This window comes from Maniola hyperantus, chromosome 9, assembly GCF_902806685.2.
Source record: "Maniola hyperantus chromosome 9, iAphHyp1.2, whole genome shotgun sequence".
Taxonomy (NCBI): domain Eukaryota; kingdom Metazoa; phylum Arthropoda; class Insecta; order Lepidoptera; family Nymphalidae; genus Maniola; species Maniola hyperantus.
Window position 1 is genome coordinate 4643300 of NC_048544.1, and position 20150 is coordinate 4663449.

Here is a 20150-nt window from a genome sequence, read left to right on the forward strand (position 1 = left end):
TGATTACAATTAACATCTTCTGGGTAAACGCGTACAATCTTAGGCCACCATATCACTTTCCATCGGGTCAAGCGTATCCCTACAATAAATTTAAAAAAAGGTAAGTGAGTAAATAGTTAACGCTAGATATTAATCGTGGAGTAGGCAGTCCGACGTCAGGAACATTACAAAAATCCGCGGATCCGTTCGGGGCACCACAAGTTACGTCAGTAAGACGAATTCTACTGTCTATACTACAGACTTTATGGAAAGAAAACATCGTCATGAAATCTCTTTTTATTACCTAGTTACCTGAAAAACAACTTAAGGCTGCGGATACACCTGTAAGTTTTACTCAAGTAAATAGCTCACATGATTAACTTACAACTTTACTAATGTAAACACTCTTGTAAGTACATTTACCTTAGTAAAGTTGTCAATTAATTACGTAAGCTACCTACTTAATATGTGAGTAAAACTTACAGGTATAATGTGGCTAATTCCGTTGTACACAATCTCTAAACTAAACTAAAATGGCACGTCTAAACCTATTGCTATCCTTATCATAATGTTGCTTGCGGAAAAGGATAGCACTAGATTTAGACCTTCTAATTTAGTTTAGTTTAGAGATTGTGTCCAAGAGAATCGGCCCCAATGGCGGCCTTATGATGCCAACGAGCGCGCAACTTTGCTTCGATTTAGGGCCCTTCCACAGAAACTTGCGGTGCGACGTCGCATCACAAGAACGACATAGTAATAAAAAGTATAAAATAATACCTGGTCCACTTTTTCTTCGCTTCTGGCAATGTGGAAATGTCATCCTTAATCAGATACACTCGTAAACCTAAAATAAACAGACCAGTGTTAATATTAGCAGGATCACACTTCACACTAATATTATAAAAGCGAAAGTTTGTATGTGTATTTTTCTTACTCTTTCACGCACAAACTACAGGACGGATTAGCTAAAATTTTTAATGCAGATAGATTATAGCTACTGTAGATTTACACATGGGCTATTTTTTATTTCGGAAAATCAGATAATTCCCAGTGGGATTTTTAAAATTTCCCCCGAATGAAGTCGCGGGAATCAGCTAGTAAATAAATATGATTAGTTAGATAGATCCGTGTACCGACCTTCTGAGTAGGCTACCTATTATGACCACAACCCATCGCCGGCTCATTACTTTACACTGATCTTTTCTTGGAATGAGAAGGATTTAGACCGTAGTCCACTACGTTAGATAAATGCGGATTGGCAGACTTCTTTGAGAACATTATGGAGAACTCTCAATCGGTATGCAAGTTTCCTCGCGATGTTTTCCTTTACCGTTACAGGAAGTAGTATTTAATTGCTTAAATCGCATTATAATGCCTTACTCATTTGCTGAGAAAGTTTTAATCATCATATTGGTAGATACTTCCAGGACATATCGCCGATGTTGAAAGTAAGCGCGGTCTGGTCTGAGCTAGAGAGATACTGCCACATTTCCTGCACATGCTCTACACTGAACCACACTGAACTTTCAGTCTATTCTAATTTACTCACCTGCTAAGAAAGTCTCAGTCATATATTCCCAGGACATATCGCCGATGTTGAAAGGAAACACAGTCTGGTCTGAGCTAGAGAGAGACCGCCACATCTCCTGCACATGCTCATCACTGAACTTCCAGTCTTGAATCGAGAAGTAGAATAGGATATTAGCCATCTTTGTTAACTTCTTGTAGAATTTTAACATCCTGTAAGAACAAATGGCTGTCAAGAACCTTCGCTTCAAAAAGGAAGTCTAGCCGGTACGACAGTAAAACAAAACAATACTTACGCGCGCCTTCTCCCCGTCAAGGCACAGAAAGTATCGATGAACAGTGCTGGCAGGTAGTGCAGGAAGAAGTTGTAGAACAGGAACAGATAGTAGTTACTCGTGGGGTTCAAGCCGTAGTACCTGAAAATGAGGGTTAGGGCTTAGAAAAAAAAAATGTCTAAGTCAATGATATAACATACCTACCATAGGTAATATTTTACTTTCATACTATACCCTATCCGTGGAATGAAGTTAATATAGCGCTCTATCATTAATTGTATGGGTACGTAACAGAGAGAGCGCTAACGTAGTAGTACTTGCAAATTCTTTGATACTAACTTCTCCGTGTAATGAAGTTAGTAGAGTGCACTCTCTGAGAGCGCTATATTAAGTTGATGCCACGGGTAGAGTGTAGGTAGGTACCTACATCATGGCATATTAAAATCCGTTCTAGCTGATTAGTAAAAAAGAAAAACGCACGAGAGTTGAAGAAGAAATTGATTCAAATGCGGTAGTTTTAAATCTGCACTTTAGTTCTACTTTACATAGATATACTTATTATTATATTAGACTAGCTTCACCCGCTTAGGGGTTGAATTTTCAAAAATACTTTCTTAGCGGATGCCTACGTCATAATAGCTATCTATCTACATGCCAAATTTCAGCCCGATCCGTCCAGTAGTTTGAGCTGTGCGTTGATAGATCAGTTAATCACCTTTTCCTTTTATATATTTACGTAGATTACCTATAGATGCCTTTTAGTTAGCATTAAGTAGAGATAATACATACCACACTGCTTTCATGGTGGGTATCACTATTCCGAACCTCCTGTTGTATTCAATGAACTCGCCCCAGGTGACCGGAGTCTGGGCGCCGGACACGTAGTTGTAGATCGGTATGTCTGATGTTTGGCTGAAAATAAAATATACAGAGTAATAAAAGTAGAACGTTACCAAAAACGTAGCGCTATTATTATACCTACTATCTGAATACAATCCACCACCCAATTGCCTTATACTTGTAGTTTTACACCGGAATGTGAAACGCAAAAATAAAGAATATAAAGAAAGAAAAAATTCATAGGCAATATAGGGGCTTCTTTAGAGGATGATTCAAACAACACGTGTCATATTCAACCTTTATGCAATGCATTGAGGTTGTGTACTACGACACATGTCGTCTGAATCATCCTCTAAATAAGCCACTACCTTAACTACCAGTGTTAGTAATTTAGGTAGTAGGTACCTACCTAAGTACTTTTCAAACCCCCAATGTACCTACTCGTATATCGTGCAAAACCCCGCCAAGGATGTCATCAAGTTTACTATCTATACCCGAGCAACTGATCCACCACTAAGCAAAATACCTACTTAAAGGTTGCTCTGCCGACTTCTGCCGGTCGGTAGGATGTATCCAGTCCAAAGGCCTCCTCCATAGACTAAAATATGAAGTATCTTTTTGCAACTTACTTTTCTTTATATTTCATGGCTGTGTGGTAAGCGGACACGATGATGGCGTTCACGCAAAGGTCTACAGGCACCATGTCGGCAGTCTTCGTCACATCCATGTACATGGTGCGCAGAACCTGAAAATGGCACAGAAATAGCAAAGTAAGTATTAGTAGAAAATCAGTGGACAAAATATATTTTTACATCCGGAAAAGAAACAAAATGACGATTTACGTAGACCTACAAATTTCGATTAGGATTTAACTTACATTTAGATACTACCAATACATAAGCAAGTCACTGATGATCAGTATCTTTGTTTTAGTTCGCGATTATACTTGTAAGTTTTTACAAGTAAGTACCTAGTAATTTATTCACGTGAGTAACTTACGACAAATTTACTATAATGTAGACACTTTTATAAATACACTAGCTTATGCCCGCGATTTCGTCCGCGTAGACTACACAAATTTCAAACTCCTTTTTTACCCCTTTAGGGGTTGAATTTTCAAAAATCCTTTCTTAGCGGATGTCTACGTCATAATAGTTATCTATATGCGAAATTTCAGCCCGATCCGTCAAGTAGTTTGAGCTGTGCGTTGATAGATCGGTCAGTCAGTCAGTCACCTTTTCGTTTTATATATTTAGAGATTTTCTTTGTACCTAAATTAATTACATAAGCAAGCTACTTGCGTGAGTAAAATTACGGGTGTAATCGCGGCCTTAGGATCAGGATGGGCATAATAGTCAAAATGCCAGCTTCTAGTGTCGAGGGCCAAGAGGATTGGGTCACTGAGCTATGGACATAAGTAGGTAAGGTATAACTAATAGCAGTTTCTGTTGAGACTCACCCCAGTGCCAATTCCGACCACCAGTCCAGTGGGCCCGTACACGCTGTCAGTCCATCCTCTCACAGGCTCGTCGTAAGTCGACACGACTGGAAATTAAAAAAAATTTTCGTAGACTCCAAGAAGCCATAAAGTAATTTATGTTATTCATCATCATCATCATCATCATCACCGTTAGAATCCCTTAACGAGATCTGAGTAGGTATAATAAAACTTCTAAAGTTCAAAGTCTGAACTAATTTCAATGCGATTCTCACCTCTCACCGTCATTTCACGAGTAAGAATCTCTATGTATGAACATTTAACATACAAAATTTAGTTTATTAGTCCATCTGTACGATCTGTACATTATGCGTTCGAACATCGTTCATCTGATAGAGTTGAAACATTGTAAAGATGTTGTTGGGATTTGCGGTAGGGTTTCTGACGTAGCATCATCAAAGTACCTACAAAACTACAATAAGTGGTGAGCGAGTCGCATTGCAATAGCCCGCTGCATAAGCTATATAGTTGAAAAACCGGCCTAGTGCGAGTCGTGCCCGGCTCTTTTAGGGTTCCGTATATAATTATGTTTTGGTCACAGTTGACAAACTAATTTAACTGAATTTCTAATTCAGTATTCTGTTTTGGGTCAAAATCTACACCAAATGACCATATACTGGAATTTTATTTTAGTTTTATGTCACTCATTTCGTCTATTCATTCAGCTCGAGACCCGTGACACGCGGACAGACAGACAGCAGAGTGACATTAACAGGGTTTCGTTTTACCCTTTAAGTACGGAACCCTAAAAATTTCTTATGGGTCTATAGGAGAAGCCAGAGATAAGGCGAAACTCACCGATTGAAGGACGCATTATACAAATGGGCAACCCTTCCCCGTAGATCCGCACAGCTTCCTCCGCGATCGCTTTTGTGAAGCAGTAGGTGTTTGGACGATTACCAAGGATGCTGAAAAGGTAGATTTTTTAAAGCACGTCAAGAATAGAATGAGATGAGTAGGTAGATATATATTTTTTAATGAAAATCAGTACCCTTATTATAAATTCGAAAAAGTGTGTTTGTTTGTTGGTTTTTGGTTTATTGGTTTTTTGCATGAGTATAGATGAAGACTTGGAGAGTGACATAGGCTACTTTTTATCCCGGACAATTACAGAGTTCCCACGGGATTTTTAAAAAACCTAATTACACGCGGACGAAGTCGCGGGCATGGGCTAGTAATACAATAAAACTTAAAGCTAGCCTTTTTTAATTACTATACAAATCATGCCCGCGTGGAATGGTGCCAAGAATTTTGGCTCATTTCCGCGCTGGACAGCCAGGCTGATCCGTTGCGTAAGAAATGAGCCAGCCCTTCTGTCACCAGATGAGGCTATTAATCGCGTTGAAATGTCTCTAATTTTAAAATTCTAAAACAGCTTATTTTTGTGCGTTATACCTTCTTAGTTTTTGATTTATGCTGCAAAATGTCAAAAAAATAGGTACGTCCCGCAAATGCCATTGCGCTGGAACCATGTCTCATTAACATCGAAATGACGTCATTTTGACGTCAGTCGAAATAAAAATATATCATCAGCTCGAAACTTCAGTATAGTGCTGACGACACTAAAATGGCGGCCACGCGCATTAGTAATTTGCGTGACTCATACCTTATAGTACGGTGCGCGAGTCTGACTCGCCCTTGGAGGTTTTTTTTTAAATTTTGTTTGTCTGAGGCTCTTTACGCATCCGATCAGAATCCGTTTGGCGTCTTCGCAAATCGAAATTCAGTGTGCAAACCTTCATGCAAATTACGGTTACTTAAGTAGAGGTACTTTGGGTCAAGAATTCTCGGATTCGGATCAGATGCAGTGCATACAAAACTAAAATCTACTTACGTTGGCAAAATAGATTCAATAATATTGTCATCTAGCTGAGATACAGCCTCTAAAGCTTCCACAGACATTGGTGGATCATAGAATCTGAAAATATAAAAAGTACTTAGGTAAGAATACAGTAGTACCTCTGTATAGAAGCAAAATATTATTTAAAAGGACTATAAGAATGATCAATAAATAATTTAAACATCAGTTCTAAATCAATAATGATGAACAATCTTTTAAAGTCAATATTAAAATTACAATAGAAATAGGCAATAAGTACTGTTACTTTATGTCCTCTCTACCCATTCTGAGAGGAGACCCGTTCTCAATAGTGAGCCGCTCAATGGTTTGGTGATGATGGTGATAATCATGATGATGATGGTGATGTCAATTTATATGTCATACCTACTTTGCCTAAGTAGAGACCGAATTAATAGTATCCACAGTACAGATATCATCTTGTCATGAGGGACCCCCCCCCCCCCCCAGACAAGATGGGAAAATATGGAGACAAACCCGACCAAAAAATAATAAACAGCTGCGCGATTGCGGGAGAATGACAGCTTACATTGTCACGATCGCAATCATCTCTGATTGGTTAATAATGCTCGCTCACTATTGGCTACAATGCATTGTTGCAACAAGAATCGCACAAATTCAGCCAATCAGAACAATTGAGATTGTTTTAGCGTTTAAACTACCGTGAGTGAGTGAAACTAGTCGGGCTAACGTCGACTAAACGCGTGAGTACAGCCGTGGACAGATATTATTTAGAATTGAGATTGTAATAATGATTGATGCAGGTTTTAGACAATCGCCCTGCAGATCTAAAAATTGTAAATCTGACTCACTTCTCTTCAATATAGGGCAAATGCGTATTCGAGAATGCGGTCGAGACGTGAGTGATGGCCTTCAGATTCCTGCATTCTTTCGCCAGTTTGAGCACTTCCTTAGTACCTCTGACATTGATACCGGTCGCTAATGACAGCTTCTCGTCGAACTTGACTGTGGCGGCCGCGTTTATTATTATTGTCACCTAGAAATTATTAATCGATTAGCAAAGATTGACTGATCGGCAAATCTAACACCAACAAGATCATAAATTGTTCCTTACTGCTATTAGTTACCTAAGTACTAATTGATCAACTACTGCCTATGATTATCTATTTATCAATCTGTAAAATCTATTTAAATAGTCCTATCCTTTACATAACATGATGGATAGTACCGTAGTACGAAAACAAAGCAATAAAAGGGTAAATACTTAGGTATAATTATTAGAAATTAAAATTAAATTTTTCAAAGAAGCAAAACGTAAGATAAGATTAGTAAAACTATAGAAACGTAAGAGGTCAGGAAAAGTCAGTAGGTATGACGCAAATTTAAATTAATTAACAAGAGTAGGCATGAAATTAAGGAAATCGGGAAAATAGGAATATGGTGAGATTAAGAACCTAAAGAAAAGGTACCTACGCCGTAAAGTTAGAAAAACGTAAGGAAAGAGAAAGGTAAAAAGGTGCTATAAAAATAAGTCAAAGGACAAAACGGAATGTGACTAGGTAGATTGGGAGTGGGAGAGTCGGGATGTTACGACGAACTCTAAAGACAAGAAGTAAAATTATAAACAGAGTGAAACAACAAAGCAATTTGTATGAAATCAAATAGAATTTTGGAAATCAGCTTGAAAATGTACCTTTGATGTAAGCATTTTCCTATCCTCATCGCTAAGACCGATCCCAGGCATCTCCATGTCGCCAATAACGGGTACCACTTTATGTATGCCTTTTGGATTTTCTTCGTGAGCTCTATGGAATAACTGCAAAAATAAATATTGACTTGGTGGTAAGACCTGTGGCATCAATAACACATAGGTAATGTTACTTACAGAAAATTTATGAAATGGATTGCTGCATGTCTACAAAAATATAGTGTTGGGTTAGTCGACACACCCTTCTGCAATGCCTTCCGTACGGCATCCAACAAGGAAAAATGGCGCAAGATCGTGAAGAAGTTGATATCTCGAAGGAGCCACAATCCTCAAAATTGAGGGACCGACGCGAGAAGAAGTGTTGGATAGCCCGCAAATTCGTTATTTTTAAGCGACTTCAAAAATTCCAAAAAAGCAGATTCTCTGCCTCTCTTTGACCTGCTAAAATCCTTTCTGTGGCAATCCTCAACACAACACCATGATGTGTCTAACTTCCCTCTATTCTTATGAGAGAAGATGTATTTGTAATCAATGGGACTCTACAGGCTGATATGACTATAGGATTTGAAAATGTCCTACAATCACGCAACAATGGAGCAACGGATAGACGTGATTTTTTGCATGGATATTAGAGATCTAGAAAGTCACATAGCTCACAAAGGTTACTTTTTTCCACGGTTCCACGGAATTTTTAAAAACCTAAATACCTTTATGCAGATGAAGTCGTGGGACGTAGATGAATCATTTGGTGAAATATACTTACGAATTCATCCAGCATATCATGGAGTCTCGAAATGGGATCCTTGCCTTTCTTCGGTCTGACCAAAACAAATAGCGTGTCAATATCGCCACAGGACCTCAACAGCTTTTCAATCAAAACTAAAACAAGGGAGGAAGCAAGGTTATGCCTATATTACTTACCTTATTACTACCTACATACCTACTAATATTTATTATTGATCCGTACCATCCGTAATTCGTGAATAAGTTGTTTGTCGCTTACGTAACATCGCAACCTTTTATAGCCATAGGTACTTTTTTTACCAAGATGTAGGGTTTGTAGAATCAGTGCTTATAAGTACAGTTATTTGTTATTTATTGTTATAAATGTGATACAGTCAAGAGCACGTGAGAACTATTTACTTTAACTTAGGACAAGTCCCATGGGCAGCACAAATCGAAGCTCAGCTAGGGGTTTATTGGCACATACTATAGATCTCATAACTTTTTAACAAAGAAGAAGCCTTTTATAGAGAAGTTTACTCTTTGTCACGTAAAAACAGGGGGAGGGGCACAATATTTTGTGCGTGTTAGGACTTGGAGTCCGATCAAGCAATTAAACTAGTTTCATAATCATTAATTTAGTAAACGGCAGTTTTTTTTTTCTAAAATTGTCCGAGTGCCTCATAATGATTTTAAAATACCAATTCATAATTCATAATTCATAATTCATAATTCATAATTCATAATTCATAATTCATAATTCATAATTCATAATTCATAATTCATAATTCATAATTCATAATTCATAATTTTTTATTCACTCGCGGAAGTAAACCACAATTTATTTCGGCTCTCGCTTTCGTGTTCAGGAGGTAGCCTGAATTTTTTTCAAGGTTTAAATATGCCTCTATGTAATGGTAGCTTAGCGGTAACTTGTAGTTTATTTTTAAAATAGCTGTGGCACACAGACAGATATCTACAGACGAACAGACAGACTGGACGGAACTATAAGCTAGTAGTTAAAACTTTAAAATTCATATTATCCAAAGTAATTATATTTATCCATACTAATATTATTATAAATGCGAAAGTGTTTCTATTTGTCTGTCTGCTAGCTTCCGTTTAATCGATTTTGACGGGTACAGGGATAGCTTGCATTCCGGGGATGAATATTTGTCCCGAAAAATCAAAAAATACACACAGGATTTATAAAAACCTAAATTTACGCGGATAAAGTCGCGGGCATCATCTTTTCGGTACAAGGCTAGCTTGTATCCCGAGGAATATAGGATACTTTTTATACCGGAAAATCAACCGTTGAAACCGATTTTTATGAAATTTGGTCCAGAGATACAAGCTATCTCTGAACCAAATTTCATGAAAATCGGTTGAATGGTTGATTACGAATTTTTTCGAAATGGTTACGGTCCATTACGAATTTTTTTATTCCGTAAAAGAGTTCCCACGGGATTTTTAAAAAACTTTTTTCCACGCGGACGAAGTCCTTGGCATCATCTAGCGTTTTTATAAAATATAAAAACAATATGATTCCGGCCAGGATCGAACTGGCGGCCTTCTGCGTGTAAAGCAGATGTGATAACCACTACACCACGGAACCCGATGATAACGTGTTCTAAATATTATATCGGTAAAAGCTGCTCACTTTAAAAACGAGTTTGCTGACATGTCGATAACGGTCATAGTATAGATTTCAAATGTAGAAAAGAAGAAATTGTTCGGTGCGCTAAGCGCCAGCGCGTGCCAGACCTTCGTTATTTTATAAAAGCTGAATGGCTAAAGTTGAAAGTTTTCCCCTATACTGGGAGGAACGTTTGTTTGGATTATGGTGGCTTTGCAAGATAACAGGTAATAAAGGTGTAAAAAGTTCTACGTCAAAATATAAAGTCTTTTTTATATTTTCTTCAGAATACTTAGTATTAGAAATCACGAAATATTAGACTCTATACTTTGACGTAAGATTTTGTATACCTTTATTACCTACTTAGCTGTTATCTCCAAAAGCCACCATGTTTATAAAATATCGAAGGTCTGGCACGCGCTGGCTCTGTCTCTATAACGGTCATAGCATAGATTTCGAATGTAGAAAAGAAGAAACATTTTGTTCGTGATTAATAGTTGAAATACTTACTAGGTATCTAGTATCTACAGCCTACTTACACTGGAATTCATAGTCAATATAGGGGCTTCTTTAGAGGACGATTCAGACGACAATTTTTTTTTAAATATCTTATTAGAACGGCAGTGCCACTTACACTAACTAGATGATTAATAATAAATTTAAATACAAATAAAGGTACAAGAAACAAGACACAAAATACAAAACGATAAAAGATTAAAGGATTTTGAATATGTACGCTGAGAACATTGAATGACATATTCATGCAATGCTCTCAGCGTACTCCAGTAACTCCCGAACCAGTATTATAGACCCATCATTAAATAGGTCCCATTGAGCATTATTGTCCAAAAGCGCGTTGAACGATGCTAATGAACGGAGTATAGGTGACATAGATCTAGCAACAGTGCGATGAGTGCTGCTCTTTGAAGTCTTTTTGAGTCTTCGAACAGACTTTCATCGAGATCTTTGAGGCGGTTACAGGAAGTAGGTATGTACCTACACTCGTATTAATGCCTATATCGATTTGAATATTTCATATCCAGGGACTTAAAACAACATGTAATAAGTAGCTGTACCTAATTGAATAAAAAATGCATAAGTAATCTTACGTATAATATTTTTATTAATATTTGAATAAAACAACGGTACATTAATATAAATTATATTTATTTAAATTAGACAAAAATTTAATATTTATCTTAATATTTAATAAGCTAGACATAGACAATCACCTTGAATAAATAATTTAACAGCTTAATAAATTGTAGACGAAAATATAAGATCTAGAGCTGCACCTTTTCTACCACACGACTCGCCTTCAAACTTATTCTGCCATCTGTAGGAAAGAATATATAATTTAAAACACGAAAAATATAATATAAAAACTACACCCAAGCACTCAACACTCTAAACGAAATATTACATTAATAAAAGAAGAAGATTTTATAATTATTACAAGAAAGTTCCATAATTGGAGTTCTCCATGCTTAAGAGCCCACCAGAGGTGTGTAATATACGATACATGTATACAGGATGTAGCCAGAACGCTAGTAAAAACGAAGACAGGTGATAGTACTGATGATTACTGATATGATCCTACCACAAAAATAACGCGAAAAAAAAACCTATATAATTGTAAAAGTTCACGATATATTGCAAATAAAACACCTGACTGACGCTAGAGGTCAACGTAAGTTGCGGAAGTAGGCAACTCGGAGTCAATGCCGCGTCGTAGGCTGGGCATTGACCCGAGTTGCGATTTTGCGAGTTTGAAAAAAACTTAATCACTAAAACTAAAAAAGAGAAATGTTTACCTATTGGTATTGGTTTGTGTTTAGGTAGTAAGTATAACAATTACGCTAAGTCTTTGCTAGCGTTCTAGTTACACCCTGTATATCTGTACCAAATATAGGTCGCACGAATTCTTGGCTTGGACAGCATTCCGAATATTACATAAGGGTCGCACTGATCCTCAAGCCACGACCGTGAATTCCAGCAGGTCTAGGTACGGAACAAGTAGGTATAAAGTAGGTTTTAATAGGTAACACCAATTTACAAAATAATAAAGCAAGCATTAAAACAGCAATACGAAAATAACACACACAAAAACCACTCACCTCGAAGATACACAAAAAAAACCACAAACACTAAAAAATCAAGTCATGCAAATGCAAAACACTCCATGCTCGGAGTTCGGCCCCATCATTACACAAACATAAAATATGATTAAGGTCGATGTACCTACGATCAAACAAGACATTTATAATGCTAAAGCATAGATTCATCATCATCATCGTCATGATCAACCCATCACCGGCTCACTACAGAGCACGGGTCGCCTCTCAGAATAGGCTATCACTGCTTAGAATATAAATAGTAGGAAGCCTAAAGCAAGAGAAACGAATCCAACGGAGTTTTTTAAAGTTGTGATACAGGATAATAAGGAACTGTAAAAGATGTACCTACATACTGAATGATACTAGGACCTATATCCTAAACATGAAAAAAGAGAGTAAAAACATGTTTTAATACTCCTTGACTAGAGTTAGCATGGTGGGCTTTGGGTGATTTATGTCATATTATTACTTATAATCTAATTTGAAGTGAAATTCAGAAGTTACTAAAAATTCTTACAAAGGGACGAACATACGGAACGGATAAATGCAAATTCTAGACTTGCAGACCCCGCTTCGCTCAGGGATGAATTCCTAAAATTCTTAAATAAAATTTGTACAAAAGTCATCAAGGGTCTGCTAAATGACGATAATAATTAATTGGACTATGACTATCTTCAGCTCAGACCGTTCAAAATTTTAACTAGTATCTACACAGGATTTTTTTTGCTGGACACTATACTTACAACAACTAGCACTTGTCCTGGTTTTAACTTTTTCTGGAAAACGGGCTGGCCAAAATATTATTGAAATAAATAAGTCCATCATCTCCCAGTCCCCATCTTAGCAGTTACATAAATACATTAGATAACTTTGACATTGAATTTGTCGTAAAGTTACTACCAGAAGGTCAGTTTTGATGATTGTGGTAGATGTTCATGCAAAAAAATCCGTAGGATGTCTGTGTACATAAATAGTTAGTTGAGGTTGATCAAATTCTTAATCATGTAACTACCTAGGTACTTATTATGTGGACTTTAATTATTTTGGGATCAATCCAAAGGAAATTAGATTTATATTTAAGATGCGAGGTAAGTATCTACCTAGTATTTTCCCCATGATGATGATTATTATTATTATTATTTATTTATTATTTAATTAGAACGGCCATAAAGCCAATTACACTAATTAAACTACGAGTACACACTAACATATACATACTTACAAAAATTGTTAAAATTATAAATTTTAAAAAGCAAAATTATAAATTTTTAATAATGATAATCTGTTATTAGCAACCTAGGTAGGTAATAAATAGTATTATTTAAACTGTAATTTGTATACCAAAAATGGAAATAAGTAACCACTATCTACTAGGTATAAGCACAGAATATATAATAGTACTAACGTATACCTAAGTCCTATATTCTGTGGTAAACAGGTATAAGGCAAATACCTAGTTCAGGTTATTTAGTATCATATTCGTATCGTGTATCCCTATAACATTCTACAAAGGAAGAAGCCTCTCAGTCTATTTTGTACCTTCTAGGTCTTAGAGCTGCCATACATAGGCATCTTGAGCAGTTTATCATTTGGAAAATGAAAATGGACCGCTTATGCAGTTAAGCTGTCAACTACTCAAGCGGTCTCGTGTGTAGATGGATTAGACCAAGCGAGCAGATGCTCGTTCTATTCCTCCTCTCACCTCTGTCTAATTCTCTTTGTATAAAGAGACAGAGCAATGCTCCAACTCTGTTTATCCAAGAGAATTTGACAGGGTGTTAATAGAGCGAACATTCGCTCGTTTGGTCTAGATCCACCTTATGACAATGAAATAAACTAACCCGAAAGAAAGAAGTAGACTCTCAGTGAAATTATGTATGCAAAATGTGCAGACCGCATTCTGAATGAGATTTGTGAGGGTCCTCTCACACAGCTGTTCCAAAGATTTCCGAAGATAATGCCCACTGCATCGAAGGTAGGTATACAAGGCAAAGCCTATAACATATGGTTTGGCATATTAATTTACTTATGTCGAAGGTATTGTTTGTTGATTGGAAATTAGGTAACCAACCAAATCACTCAAGTACCTACCAAAGCACAAAAATTTGCTATATTTCTGCATATTTTTCTACCGAATAACCCGTTGGAGCCTTCAGACTACATTAAAGGGAGTTTGTAGTTCACTATTATGGAGTCGATGCTTGAAGCGGTTGATCGTGACCGCCCGTGTTTAGTTGCTTTTGATCCATACTAATATTATAAATGCGAAAGTGTGTCTGTTTGTGTGTCTGTCTGTCTGTCTGTCTGCTAGCCTTTCATGGCCCATCTGTTCTTCCGATTTTTACGAAATTTGGTACAAAGATAGCTTGCACCCCGGGGAAGGACATAGGCTACTTTTTAGCCCGGAAAATCAAAGAGTTCCCACGGGACTTTTAAAAACCTAAATCCACGCGGACAAAGTCGTGGGCATCATCTAGTTCTTAATATATTATTATTTGGAAGTTGGCAAAATATATCAAAGCAAAAAAACACACAAAAACACAACTCACCTTTCCCCAAAAACCCGGTACCACCCGTCAAAAACACACACTGATCCTTGTAAAACATTTGAACTTCTGTTCTGGACGCTTTACCCTTAGTTAGCCTCTGTTTCTCCGCCTCCTTGGTGTCCATTAGATCTTCCTGAGCATAGTAGTCATCCAACTGGTTCGCTGAGACAAACTCGTGGTCTTCCGAGTAGTTCAAGATTGGTGCGGTTGGGTTCATGGCTTGGTTGTCCGTTTCGGATGCATGCACTGCGTTTTCTAAGTCCTGTACAAGAAAGGAATTTTATAGCGTTTGCCTGCGAGTTAATTTGCCCGGGATGAAAAATAATTCGCATGGATATACGCGTAGTTTATCAGAATCGCATAGGAACTCTATTTATTTTCTTGGAATAAAAAGCAGGGTTAGCTTAGATTACTCCTAGTACTGTGCTAAGTGGTGATAGCCCAGTGGTTAAGACATCGGTCTCCTATTCGGGTGGTCGGGAGTTCGAGCCCGGGCACGCACCTCTAACTTTCGGAGCTATGTGCGTTTTAAGCAAATAAATATCACTTGCCTTCTTAGGCGCTTCTCCATACATCCGTATTACGACTATTATTTTAATTCTTTGTTGTTCTCGATCTAAAACTAAGTCAGGTATCTAATTATCTCTGCATCATCTATGCCCAAAAACATAAAATAAGTAGTATAATTCACACCCACACATCACAGATCTTGTTCTTGAGTATGATTGCAATAGCATGCCCTCACGCTTAACTTGAAGCGACCATGGAGAGCAATCTTAAGAGATACACAATTTAATTCGGAAATCCCCACCTTCCAACGTAGGTAGAAGTAATCTTAACCCGACCAGTTAAACATAATATTACCTATATCAAGCCTGAACGCTTCGTGATCGCATAAAAACCTTTTTAGTACGTTGACCTTCGGTGGAACTAGAAATTAAACCTGTATGGAGTTACAAGTTTTTCAAGTTAACAGAGCACATCTGCCTCAATTTCCGATTGGATTAATTAATTAAACCTAACTTTTCTATTCTTATTTATAAACTAGCTTATGCTCGCGACTTCGTCCGCGTGGACTACACAAATTTCAAACCCCTATTTCACTCCATTAGGGGTTGAATTTCTTCAAAAATCCTTTCTTAGCAGATGCCTACGTCATAATAGCTATCTGCATGCCAAATTTCAGCCCGATCCGTCGAGTAGTTGGAGCTGTGCGTTGATAGATCAGTCAGTCAGACACCTTTTCCTTTTATATATTTAGATACACTCATCATGTAGGTACCTACTCTTATAAGAAACTATGCTGACTATCGCCGGCTTCGTTGGGGTGAAATTTTTGAAAATCTTTTTTTACCGACATAACGCATAACTGAGTAGGTCCTGCGGTAGTAGAGCGGTGCGGGAGGAGTGTGATGACGTCGTGAGAGCTCAGTGATTCGTCAACTTGTGACAACTGTCATCCTCCCGCACCGCTCCAATACCCCAGGAGCCTACTCAGCTATGAGCTATACCTACCTATAGGGGGGTATGTTATAGCGACGTTGATCCAAGTTAATAAATGGATGGGTGACCGGTTTTAGAGGTTTGGAGAAGAACTTGGCGGCCGTTGGTTCCAGCAGCTATCACCATTGACATTAATCGATCATTATCATAATCGTTAAACACAACAGTGGTAGAATTCAATTTTCAAATTAATAGAATAAAATAAATTTTTGTTCAAATAAACTTTTACAACAAACAAGTGCTTTTGAATTGTCGAATAATAATTTATCTTTAGATGCGGTAAGTAAAGACGACCTCCCTGGCGCAGTGGTAAGCGCTGTGGTCTTATTAGTGGGAGGTCCCGGGTTCGATTCCCGGCAGGGTTTGGAATTTCATTATTTCTAAATTTCTAGTCTGGTCTGGTGGGGGGCTTCGGCCGTGGCTAGTTACCACCCTACCGGCGAAGCCGTGCCGCCAAGCGATTTTGCGTGCCGGTACGATGCCGTGTAGAAACCAAAAGGGCATGGGTTTATTAAAAACTGCCATACCCCTTCCAGGTTAGCCCGCTTCCATCTTAGACTGCATCATTCCTTACCACCACACCAAGTGAGATTGCAGTCAAGGGCTAACCTGTATCTGAATAAAAAATAAAAAATAAATGGAGATTGAAATACATAATATTTGCATACCCACAGACCCACAGTTGCACATATTATAGAAATTCTAATGTATATCGTTAATTTTTACCTACGTACCTACCTTATACCAGTTAATAAATTATCTCTGATTTATGCTTATACTATCTATGGTACTTATCTATGCAATATGTCCTGTTGTACCTACTTCTAGCTTCTTAGCAAATAAATCGCACTTTACTATAAATTATTGTAATTTATTTAAAGTGGGTTTGTGATCAAAGAGTAAAGTAACAAGTGATTCACAAGTGCTACGTGCGTAAGAACATTAATTAGGGTACCTAGGCAGACAGCTGCAAAACCAGGGAAAGCCCGGAATTTCTCGGTTTTGATTCATAATTTTTACTAGCTTATGCCCGCGACTTTGTCCACGTGGAGTAGGTACACAAATTTCGAACCCCTATTTTACCCCTTTAGGGGTTGAATTTTCAAAAATCCTTTCTTAGCGGATGTCTACGTCGTAATAGCTATCTATATATGCCAAATTTCAGCCATATCCGTCCAGTAGTTTGAATTGTGTGTTGATAGGTCAGTCAGTCAGTCAAACAGTCACTTTTTCGTTTTATATATTTAGATTTTATGCGTAGTATCCTGTATCGGGTTATGCTCATTATGTACGGATCTCTAATTCCGAAAATTAGAGGTGCGTACCCGGGATTGAATCTCCGAAGTCGCGTATAGAAAGAAGGCTTGGGACTTAGTAAGTATTTTAACAATTTATTAAAATTTAAGGGTGTCTAGCAGGGGGTTGCCACGACTCTATGTCTGGCAATGAATGACGTGAGTTCTAATACTATTCTAAAGGACATATAAAAAAATTACACTTAATACTTTGACTTAAGATTTTGTACGCGTTTGTTACCTGTGAGCTGTCAAAGCCACCATGATCCAAATTTCATAGTCGCGCATCGTTCCTTCCAGCTGTGTTGGAGACAATACGCAGATAAACTTTCAGCTTTTATAAAATAACGAAGGTCTGGCCCTCACGGGCTCTCTCTCTATTATCAAACTGTATAAAAAGTATCTTTATTTTTTTTTTAAATAATATCTGATAATTCCTTTATTAATGTTTTATACATCTAATTAGGTCCTTGTAATTAAAGATGAAACATGTTTTTAAAATGTGCTAACTTTGTAATTGGTATATCCATTCTAAAACAGTATATTCTTCACAATATATTTATGTAGAAATATACCAGGTGATTATGTACAAAATGTAAGTGTTAACAATGAATTGAATACCCATAAAATATAGATTGTAAAACAACCATAAAAACACGTTGAAATAAAAGATTTATTTATTCCAGCCAACAGGGAAGTGATAGGTACTTAGTTAATTTAAAATATACTCAATAATACATATTATTGTTTTATTTTTTTACGTAATGGGCACCAACCAACTCAATATGATATTGGAAAATTTGGAAGGGAATATCACTGTCCCTTCTATTTTACGTGCAAAAAAATAATTAAAACAAACAAACAATTTAAAATATGAAACTTGTTCTTGTCGCTTCTTGTGATAAAAGTGAGACATTCCACAGTATTTATTTTAAAAGGTTCTGTAGTAAAACAAAAACTGTTATACTTAGTTCTGTCAAGTCCGTTTGTCCGCGTGTCTGTCCGTCTGTATGTGTGTAACAGGTGTTTTATTCAGAAACTTAAAACCTGGAAATTAAAATTTGGCGTATGGTTATAAAAAGTTGTTACCGCTTTAACAAATTCTTGCAAGGTACCTACCTACTTGAAGAGCGAGGGTACTGAATATAAAAAGTTTTTCAAACAGGCCCTAGTCCTAGAAGTCTTAAGACCATAAGAGAGACTAAAAAAACAAAATTTGACTACACCCTCGACTAAGACCTCATTAAAAAGATAATTTAAAATCATGTTGTTTCTAATAGAAATTTTCGAAAAATCCACTTACCCTACTTACTAAACCTATTTTTACTTACGAAATAGTGAGCAAAGTGCCAGTTTTACGTGAGTTTACGTGATATTGAAAAAAAACTGATAAAATAAATAAGTAGGTACTGATAAATAAATTAGTTTATAATAAGATATTCTAAACAAAACTGTCACAGCTATTGTGAAACCAATTTAATAAACTTAATAAAATCGGCCTAGATAATTGTGTTGTTAGCGCGATGTTTTCGGACAGATCGGAAACGTTTATTGAAAAAAAAGATCACTCGAAAAATAATCTTGTTTCTACTAAATCTTGTTGGTCTATGGTGAGACGTTTTTTTATCACGACTACGGACCCTACCTTATGCGTATGCTGACTGTTGACACTCACTTGACCAGTTATTTATATTTTTAGTTATTTTACTCCACTTGATGATAAACAGATTATGTTTTATTTAATTTCTTTTTTTTTGTTACCTTGACATTTACGAATGCCCAAACATTGACTGGACTGGTAAAGAATGTTGCATTGAGTTTGCCTACTGTTCAATTTGCTTTAAAATGATCAAATAAAGATACAATTTCCGCGTCCTCGTAAAAAAGTAAAACCAGTAGAACAAGAGACGAGTACAACTATATAATGATTTTCCTACAGTTAAAAAATTGCGGACTAGTGCATCAATAAGATGACTTACTTGTAAATTCTCCTGCAATTCCTTACTCAATTTCCTGACACCATTCAGTTCTTTTAGTTGTTTATCTGTTGCTTTTCCGAAAACATCTATATTGTCTAATTTCTCTGCCTTCCTCTGTCCTTCCATCCATTGCGCCATTTTGTCTTTGGTTAGCTCCGCGCAAGCTAGCGGTGAATCTTGCAGGTAGTAATTCATTTTTCTGTAAAAAAAAGAAAATACTATTAATTTTTTTAAAGATTATGTGCCATAAAACTTTTATCTAACTAACCTCACCATATTGGGTACCTACTACGTACTGTACAACTTATTAAGTCAATTGTCACGCGTGGAATGGTGCCAAGAATAATAATAATAAATAAAAAATAAATAAGTAGAGCTTTTATTGCTGATATTGTATAAGCATATGAGTAGATATGTAAGTATGAAGATAATACAAATATATGTGTACCTACTCTCACAGGACAAAGCCTGGACCTCTAACTCCAACACTTAGATGCTTCATGGGATTTTAGGGTAGATCGAATTGAAAGTTAATGAGGGAAATCAGTCCGTAACTTCGAGTACTTAGTTTTAGATATAATGGTTGTGACACACAGATGGACAGGTGACCTGGACGAGATTATAAAAGGTCTTTGTTTTACTAAGGAATCCTCAAAATTAAGGCACGTAAATATTCGTAGTTACGCATAATTTGTTTAC

The 20150-nt window shown here is 36.8% G+C and overlaps 2 protein-coding genes and 1 non-coding gene across 4 annotated transcripts in view; all 3 read right to left on the minus strand.

Annotated features, from left to right (window-relative positions):
- The window catches only part of LOC117985634 (uncharacterized), a 221140-nt gene that overhangs the window by 151649 nt on the left and 49341 nt on the right, over nt 1–20150 (minus strand). The gene's annotated exons all lie outside the window — the stretch shown is intronic.
- The window catches only part of LOC117985633 (fatty acyl-CoA reductase wat-like), a 41605-nt gene that overhangs the window by 1906 nt on the left and 19549 nt on the right, over nt 1–20150 (minus strand). The window contains exons 2-14 of the mRNA XM_034972407.2: nt 19452–19650; nt 14675–14936; nt 8410–8525; nt 7632–7754; nt 6790–6974; nt 5954–6037; nt 4918–5027; nt 4081–4166; nt 3251–3366; nt 2571–2693; nt 1803–1922; nt 1529–1719; nt 757–823 (exon numbers count right to left, since the gene is read on the minus strand). Coding sequence (XP_034828298.1) covers nt 757–823; nt 1529–1719; nt 1803–1922; nt 2571–2693; nt 3251–3366; nt 4081–4166; nt 4918–5027; nt 5954–6037; nt 6790–6974; nt 7632–7754; nt 8410–8525; nt 14675–14936; nt 19452–19646 — 1778 coding nt within the window. The 5' untranslated portion in view covers nt 19647–19650. The remainder of the gene's footprint in view (nt 1–756; nt 824–1528; nt 1720–1802; nt 1923–2570; nt 2694–3250; nt 3367–4080; nt 4167–4917; nt 5028–5953; nt 6038–6789; nt 6975–7631; nt 7755–8409; nt 8526–14674; nt 14937–19451; nt 19651–20150) is intronic.
- On the minus strand, nt 9915–9987 carry TRNAV-UAC (transfer RNA valine (anticodon UAC)). The gene has a single exon. It is a non-coding gene; the product is annotated as a tRNA-Val (tRNA).